At 33.0% G+C, this 9,145-nt stretch overlaps 1 protein-coding gene across 1 annotated transcript; it reads right to left on the reverse strand.

Annotated features, from left to right (window-relative positions):
- Nucleotides 1-2,320: 2,320 nt before the first annotated feature.
- LOC115964554 lies at nucleotides 2,321-2,833 on the reverse strand. The gene has a single exon (XM_031083842.1). It carries the CDS (start codon nucleotides 2,831-2,833, stop codon nucleotides 2,321-2,323), a length of 513 nt encoding a protein of 170 aa, XP_030939702.1.
- Between the last annotated feature and the right edge of the window lie 6,312 nt (nucleotides 2,834-9,145).

Consider the following 9,145-nt stretch of genomic DNA (forward strand, 5'->3'; position numbering starts at 1 on the left):
GGAATGAAAGTGGTAAAACTGAGCATGACAAGGTATTTCGACTCAACATCTAATATGTATTGTACATCAATGCACTTTTAGTTTTATGATTCTCATTATTTTCAATTTTTTACTTTTGTAGATTGAAGATGCAAAAGCTATGTATCAAAGTAATAGCAAATATGCATTTCAATTGGAACATTGTTGGAGAATTTTGAGGAATGAAGCTAAGTGGTTGATTCTAAGAGATAATTTGAAGGTCCGCATAAGACAGCCAGCCAGCCAGCCACACAATCTTGTTATACTTTTGCAAGTTGAATAAATCTAGATGAAGATAATGATGGGATGAACTCCGGCGAAACCTTGGAGAGACCCATAGGCAAGAAAGCTGAAAAGGAGAATTTAAAGAAAAGAAAGAATTGTGATGATGTGGTCCCAATACTTTCCTCCCAATTGGACGAAATCAAGGAAGAAAAGAAGATAATGCATGAGGAGAAAAAGGAAAGTATGCACATTGCATTAGAAGAACGAATAGAGTTAATGCGTATTGCGTCCGAAGAACAAAGAAAGTTGATTCGTATCAAGGAAGAAAAGAATGAAGAGTTGATTCATATCAAGGAAGAGAAGAATGAAGTAGAAAAGAGGAAAATGGAAGATGAAATTAAGATGAAAGATACAAGAACCATGGATCCTGAGCAAAAAGAATATATTCGTCTACGTCATTTGGAAATCTTGGAGAGGTTAAGGTCTGAATTTCCATCATAATTTGAATATTATTATTGACAATATCTAATTAAGTAATTTTTGGTATAGTGCAAAGATACTAGCACATGGTTGACATAGATGATTTGATATTAGAGATCTCTTTTGTAGTATTTACTTGTGTAAGGAACGTGATTATTCAATCTCTAATCATGTTAGATATATTTTTGTAGTCTTCACTTGTGCACGGAAATAGATGCAATGTTGTAAATTTTGTATTGTGCATGAAAAATAGCACTTGATTATATAATTTAATTTGTGATTCTGTTCTTGTCATTCTGTTTTGGGTGAAGCAATGTCTATGTTGAAGGTGGTTGTACTTGCTGATTTTATTAGTTGTATATGCTATTTGAATGTAAATGGCACTTTCTCAACATAAACTGCTATTTTTGCATAATGTTATTTTTTTGCACTTTCTCAACAGGTGGTTGTACTCGCATAGTGTTATTTTTCTACATAATTATTTGTTTCTACAGAAACTGTTTTGTTTTTCTGCATATTTCTTGCTTCTACAGTATAGGTTCGGTAATGTTGTAATTGTGGTCTGACTCCTCTGCTTGTTTTATAGGTTTCTATATATTGTTTTTAAATTCTGTAGATGTGATTTTTTGCATAGTTCTGCATTATTGTTCTACTGTTAGCAAAGGGTTAAATACCCTTGTATGAGATAAAGAAAGAAGAATTAAAAAGGATAAAGTACCTAACAACATTAACTGTACTGTTTTGGTTGATACTATTAGACTTATTTGTTGCTTCTTTACCAACAACATTATTTTCTGTTTGGAATTGGGAGAATGATATTGTTGAGGGTGAAGGAATTATAGGAAAATAAGGCATGGATAAGGGGAGCTTGGGGAGGAAGAGGGTATGGGAATTACAGGAAACATATTCCCTTGTTTTGTTTACAGGGTTCTTATGTACTCTTTGCATATTTTGTCAAATAAAATTTTTTCTTTTATCTAAAAAAAAAAAAAAAAAACTTAGTAAATTTCAAATTTGTGACAATGAAGTTTAATAGAGTGACAATGAAGTTTAATATTAGCATAAAATTTATAGTGTCCTTTTTGGAAATTTAGTAATATTAACTTAGAAAATTTCAAATTCCAATGAAGGTTCACATTAAATATAAGTAGTAATACTTAGAAATTTAGAATTCCAAATTCCTACGATTGGTCTTGTACTTACCATAGATGCTTGACGAGATTCGCTTGAAGTTGAGAATGAATTCCTCTATCTCTAATGGAATTATGACGTTCAATGAACTGAATAAGGTTACAAGTGGGATTATGTGACACCGGTTCGTGTCCATTATCATTGATTTGATCATAATCAAAGTCATTTGCTCCAAGGTAAGTATGTTGCTCATCTTCAACAATCATATTATGCAATATTATACATGCCATCATAATTTCCTTAAGCGTTTCAAGGTGGAAAAACGTGCAGGCCTGCACACAATTGCAAATTGCGCTTGAAGTACTCCAAATGCACGTTTGACATCCTTCCTGGATGCCTCTTGTGCGGAAGCAAAATGTTATCTTTTCCAGTCTTGTGGTGTTGGAATTGTTTTGACAAATGTTGCCTATAATGGATATATACCATTTGCAAGATAGTACCCCATCGAATAGTCATTACCATTTATTGAGTAATTAACTGGAGGAGCATGCCCTTTAGCAAGCTCAGAAAATACAGAAGACTGCTCTAGGACATTGATGTCATTGTGAGACCCCGGTAACCCAAAAAATGCATGCCATATCCAAAGGTCATACGACACCAAGATTTCCAAAATTATCTTTGGATCATGGGTATGACCAATATATTGACCTTTCCACTTACTTGGACAATTCTTCCACTTCCAATGCATGCAGTCGATGCTCTCCAGCATTCCTGAAAATCCATGGTGTTGGCCAACTGCTAACAACCTTGCAATGTCATTGTTGTTTGGTGACCTCAAGTACTCTTCAGAAAATATTGAAAGTACCGCTTTAACAAAATTTTTTAAGCATTTTATTGTAGTGGTTTCTCCAATCCTCAAGTATTCATCCATGAAATCAGCCGACACTCCATAAGCAAGCATTATGATTGTGGCAGTCATCTTTTGAAGGGAAGACAACCCGAGTGTGTTAGCCGCATTTCTTTTTTGAACAAAGTATGGTTCAGTAGCTTCAACTCTTGAATGGATACATAGAAAAAGAGAATGACTCATTCAAAACTTTCTTCGAAATACATTAGGAGGATACACTGGTGTTTCAGCAAAATAATCATGGAAAAGCCTATCATGACCTTGCAAAGGATTACGCCAGATAAACCTGCAAGGTTAAATCGAATGATGACATGATATTGATGCTCCTTCATTGTTTAATTTTTCTATGGCAATAGCTAGAGTAAGTTCTATAAAATGTACTCCCCCCTAGATCAAGGGTTTTACATAGAGTCGCCACTTATTTAATTTAAAAGGAAAAATAAGAAAACCTTTAATGAAAAATTCCTTTGTTGTATTAATGTATATGACAATTTACATCAAATTTTGTAACAGAAATTTACAATGCTTTTTGTCCTAGATACAAACTAAGAAAAGTAAATTACATTGCTTTATTCCCTAGTTACATTCTTAAAAAAAAAAAAAAAAAAGGTAAAATTGTATATACAAGAGCATAGTCTGAAACCCTTAATCTTGGTTCAGAGGCTAATTTATGAGATGGGAAGGGATTAAGCATCCATCTCGCCCGTTAAAACCGGTCTCCTAGGTTAAAGTGGCCAATGTTATGTCATGTCAAACAAATACAAAGAATATGTCATATAAACATGTAATTTGTAGGAAATGTAAACAAATATGTGTTAGGGGAATTTGATATAAAGAGAAACAAAAAGTGAAACTTGTTAGATAACAATTAAAAAAAAGTGAAGGTAATGGCATGTTCATCCAAGAGATCAATATAAATAAAGAATTCCTAGCCTAGACATGTTCATCTAAGCATGTGAAGGAAAAACAAAATTATCATGTTATTTGTCATCAACATAATTGCAAAGAGAAACAAATAAAGATAAAACCCTTAAGCATATTTGATCATCCAAGCAATTATAAAGAGAAGTAAAGGAAAAACCCTAGACATGTTTATTTAGACAAAATCAAAATACTTTGACATGTTTGTTCAAGCATTTAAAAAAGTAAAACAACTACCTAGACATGTTCATCTAAGTATTAAAGAGAAAGTTGTGTTTTAGCCTAGAAGTGCTCATCTAAGCATTCAAAAGAAAATTGTGTATTAGCCTAGAAGTGTTCATCTAAGCATTCAAGAGAAAATTGTGTATCACCTAGAAATGTTCATCTAAGCATGTAAGAGAAAATCAATAAGACATATAGGCATGTTCATCCAAGCATAGCATAAAAGAAGTGAATAGTGATTTGTAAGCATTTATTCTAGCATGTATAAAGAATTAAAAAAACACAATTAACTACTTACCAGCATAAATTAAAAGGGAGAAGTGATCACTTAAAGGGCTAGGGAGAAAGTAAGAAAGTACTAAACTACAACCAAAGTAATAACAATGGTTGCTCAACAGCTTTTCTTTTATGCTTTCTCACTAGCTCTCTAGAGGGAATTCGGGGTCCAGAAAATGGAAAAGGTCTTCTCTATTTATAGGGGAAGGGATGGCTTAGCTTTAAAGCTAAATTATTAGCTTTCTTCTGAAGCTAAGGGAGGAGATAACCTGTTTAAATGAGCTGGAACAGATTTGGTGTTGATCCCCATTGAAATTTTGAAATGATGCTGCACCTGCTTCATATTTTGGCTCTAATTTTCCGCTCAAAATTCCAATTGATTCAAGATGGGTGTTTTTTGAAAGGAAATTCAATTATCTACAACTTTTTCATAAATAGAGAAAGCCAAATTTCAACGTTATCCATGCCAAAAATGTGTTTCAAATTGTTGCTGAAAATAGTACATCTTTTGAGCATTTTTGAATTTTTTCACAGGATGTATCTGTTTCTTTATCCAATTTATTTTTTCAAAAATCTTTCTCCTGAAGCACAGGGAAAGGATAAGTCTATTAGATTGGCTTGAACAGATTTGCTGTTGACTCCCATTTGAAATTTTGAGAGAAAATTGAAGATAATGCTGAATTTGTGTTATCTTCTGCACCTGTTTCGTATTTTGGCCATAACTTGCTGCTCAAAATTCCAATTGATTCGGGATTGATTTTTTTTTGAAAGGAAATTTAATTCTCTACAACTTTTATAGAAATAGAAAAAATCCAAATTTCAACGTTTTTCTAGCCAAAAATGAGATTCAAGTTGCTGCTGAAGATAATGATGTTTTTTTTTTTTTTTTTTTTTTTTTTTTTTTTTTTTGCATTTTTCTGTTGTTTTGTTTTTAAAAATTTTTCATGGATCATATCTCCAAAATTTTTTTTAAGGAGCAGATAAGATGCCATAAAGAAATACATTTTTTATTATTTCTTTTAAAAAAATGAAAAAAAAAAATGAAATCCAATCAAAAATCACACTTAATTAATTTTAAATTAGTTCTTGTGAGAACCAATCAAAATTAAGTGTTTAAAATAGGATGTGATCAGGCCCATCGTATAGGCGAGCCATGATCATTGAAAATTGTTTGTATGATCATTTTTGATTAGGTGGTCCGATCAAAACCCATGACATACCATTATGATTGTTAGAACATCAAGATTTGTTTTGTATCACAAATCTAAAGATCTACCGGTTGGTTAAATGCAAGTTGTAAAATTGGGTGTCTACAAGTTCCAACTCATCATCATCAGAAGATGAGTCAAATGGAGGCTCATCATTTGGAAAAATAAAATCAATGTCATAATGGAAATCCATTAAGAGAGAACAAAAACCAAATGGAAGAGATAATTTTGTAGAAGTGGATGGAAATTAGAGAGAAAATTGTCATATTTATATAGCAAGAATGTGACTTGAGTTTGAATTTAAAAAATTTGACCTTTAGGTTTGAATTTACCATTGGGTTTAAAGTTAAAAAAAAAAATGACCTTTAAGTTTGAATTTGCCATTGGGTTTAAAGTTAAAAAAAATGACCTTTAGGTTTGAATTTACCATTGGGTTTAAAGTTAAAAAAATATGACATTTAGGTTTGAATTTACCATTGTGTTTAAAGTTAGGTTTGAATTTACCGTTTGAATTTCAAAATTATGACTAGTGGATATAACAATAAAAATTATGATCGTTGGGTCAAAAAAAAAAAAAAATGACCATTGGTTGGAGACATCAATTCGGTAGCATCGGTTCAGTCACTGATTCTAGCAAGACGGTGGTCGGAGACATTGATTTGGTGGCGGAAGTCAGAGCCACTATTACAACAATTGGCCCACTAGTGATGGCGGTACAATGGTTGGAGACACCAATCTGGTGGGCGGTCACCGAAGCCACTATTTTGGTAGTTTGGGCATCGGCGGCGTTCGTCAAAGCTACTATTTTAACAATCCATCCACTAGTGGGTCACTATTCGGCGGTATGGTGAGTGGCAAGACCAATCCGATGACGTTTGCCGGAGCCACTATTTTGGCAGTTTGGCCATTGGACCTCCACCACAAGCGGCTCCATTGGCCGAGCCACCGGTGTTGGTAGTTTAATTAAAATATAAGTTTAAATTAAAAAAGTATGACCATTAGGAAAAATAATAAAAAATTGATGAAGAATGAATATTTTATTGAAAAGTCTTGTAAAATAGATAAACTAATGTAGGTGTTTTGTAAAAATGATGGTATAAAATAGGAAAAGTAGGTTTTTTATGTAAAACATGCGGAATCTTTTCCACGAGTTGATGTGGTTGCTCTTATGGACCCAAAAACAAACATATATTCTTTGGGAAGGAAAAAGAAAAATTTTGATTAATTTTTTTACTAATACAAGCTACAAGCCACTTAAATTGTAATTTTCTTTTTCGTAAAGTAAGTTAAATACTAGTAACTAATTTCTATTCATGTCTTCAGAACTGCACGTATTGCGTTGGCCAATCATCATCTTCAAAACAATTCCAACCCAAATCCATATCCATAACTGAATCATCTTCAAAATGGATCTCATATCCATAACTGAATCACGATCCGAACCCGAATCTTGTAAACGATTTGAACCCAAATTCCTATCCGAATTAACTTGAAAACGATACGGGCCGAAATACCAAGTAGACCAATGGGCGAGGACCCAGAGAAATCACTCACCGACTTGGTTCAGCACTAAAACTTGAAAGTTAGATTAAAAGGCATTCAAATTTTCAGCAATGTTTTCCGTGTGCTCATATATATAGGATTCTTTTTTTCTTTTTTTTCTTTCTCTCTCTAACTTGTGTATCTCTCTCTCTCTCTCTCTCTCTGACAAGACAGTGAAGGCTTACCAAGAGAGACAAAGATGAGTGTGAAGCAGAGGACATTCATTATGCCGACTGAGTTTGATGCGCTATATGGAGATCTGAATTCATTATCTCGATGGGAATGTGACGGAAGAGACCAAAGGTTTGTTTTCTCATCCATCCCCCTCCTCTGTGCTAGAGTTCTCTACTCCATCACTACTTGGTAATGGCATTGGAAATTCAATCAAAGAAGAAGACAATGTGGGACCATATCTATACTATACTTCAGCTCTAGTTGGCAATGGAAAAAGAAGGCAGTGTGTTTCCAATATTTGAAGAAGAACAATCCGTTTTGGATTTCTGGCAAGTCCCAATAATGTCACCATATATTCTAGAGTTGTTTCCGCAGTTTGACAATCAAAATTTCAACGGTATTAATGACATTGATGCGTATCCTATGCTTCAGGATGAATGTGGTGAGGAATACGCTCTTCTTTCTTTCGATATTGAATTTACTACTGAGAATTTCTCTTGGATTGATTATGTCCTAAATTTTACAAGCTCATAAGTTTTGTAGTTCTTTCCTCCTTTTTTTTTTCCCCAAACATTTTGTAGCTACGAGTAGTAGTCGTCATTCTTCACATTTTGGAGGATTTCGCCATCTTGTTAGGGAGCAAGAGAGTTCTTGGGTTTTCCTCTGTGCTTTAATAGCCATCCCAAGTTCTTGAGTTGTTTGTAAGAGTGCGATTTTTTTCCTTTTAATGAGCAATTATTATTATTATTTTTTTGACATTGAATTTTTTTTTTCTTTCATGTAAAAAAAAAAAGGTACTTGGTTATTATCCTAAGATATTTTTTTAATGAGTAATTGAGTGTATTTGAAATCAAATAGAGAACAAATTAACTTTTCAATATAAAACAAATTGTTATTTTAGAATTTGTATAAAAACACTTGAAAATACAATATTATTAGCTTTTTTATAACTCTAGAACAAAATAAATGAAAGAAACGTTTTTATTTATTTATTTATTGCAATATAGAAACCCCCATCAAATTTTGGACAAGTTGAAAGAAAGTATAAATGCTTGGTATGGTGGTCATTCTACAAGTATAAATACTTGTGGGGTGTGGGGGGTAAGGATCAGGATTCAAGTCTTCAGGAAGGAGATTTATACACTTATACACTTAAATTAAGTTAAAATAGAAATTCTATCTTGTATTTAAAAAAAAAATCATGAAAAATTAAAGTTTAAAACCGTTTTCTAAATCCAAGATCATCTCACCACCTCTCCTCACCCATATAAAAATACCAATCACTCACTCTTGAAAACCATCCCAAAAATCTCAGTCTAATTAAACAGGAAATTAAGGAATCTCTAGCTAGCTAGTACAAGTTTTGCACCATGGCAAAGTTCAACATCTTCATCACGGCGGCTTTGATATTAGCAAGTGGAGTCATGGACTCACTTGCTCAAAAAAAGATAAAGCCCACTAAAGCATGTACCAGGGTACCCCTTGCACTTGTTGCATTGTGCTAGGAGAGTAGAAGATGAGTGTGGGAAAGAAATATTCTTTGGAATATTTGAGAAATTACCTGTGTCTATATAACAAATGCTGCCTGTAGCTTATTAAGAAAATGGGAAAAACTTGTCACGATGATTTGGATAAGGTAATTGTTCACTTACCAGATTACTCATCAAGGGCTTCCAAGGTGATACCCAAGGGCAACCGGATATGGCATAAGTGTGTTTTGGTTGCTTGGCATATTTGAAATGCTCCTTCTCATCCAGTTAAATAGTAAAATGAATTCTATTTAGTAATTTTGTACTATGTAAATGTTAACATTGAATATATCTTCATTTTGCTGTTGATTTAAGAAAGTATACTCAATCAATATATAGAAATAATTTGTCTCACAATCTAAAATTGAGGTTTCTTATTCGGTGGGATAATGCTTCCATCCAATATTCTTGTGCATTGGATAGGGTATAAAGTCAACACATGAACATCTAAAATTCAATATATCACTTGCAATAGGATTCAAAATTTCAAATCATTAATATATCTATCACTC

Source organism: Quercus lobata, chromosome 10 (assembly GCF_001633185.2).
Source record: "Quercus lobata isolate SW786 chromosome 10, ValleyOak3.0 Primary Assembly, whole genome shotgun sequence".
Classification (NCBI taxonomy): domain Eukaryota; kingdom Viridiplantae; phylum Streptophyta; class Magnoliopsida; order Fagales; family Fagaceae; genus Quercus; species Quercus lobata.

What these genes read in the sequence shown, in the direction of transcription:
- LOC115964554 (XM_031083842.1), bottom strand. Translation starts at nt 2,833, where the DNA reads ATGACTGCCACAATCATAATGCTTGCTTATGGAGTGTCGGCTGATTTC.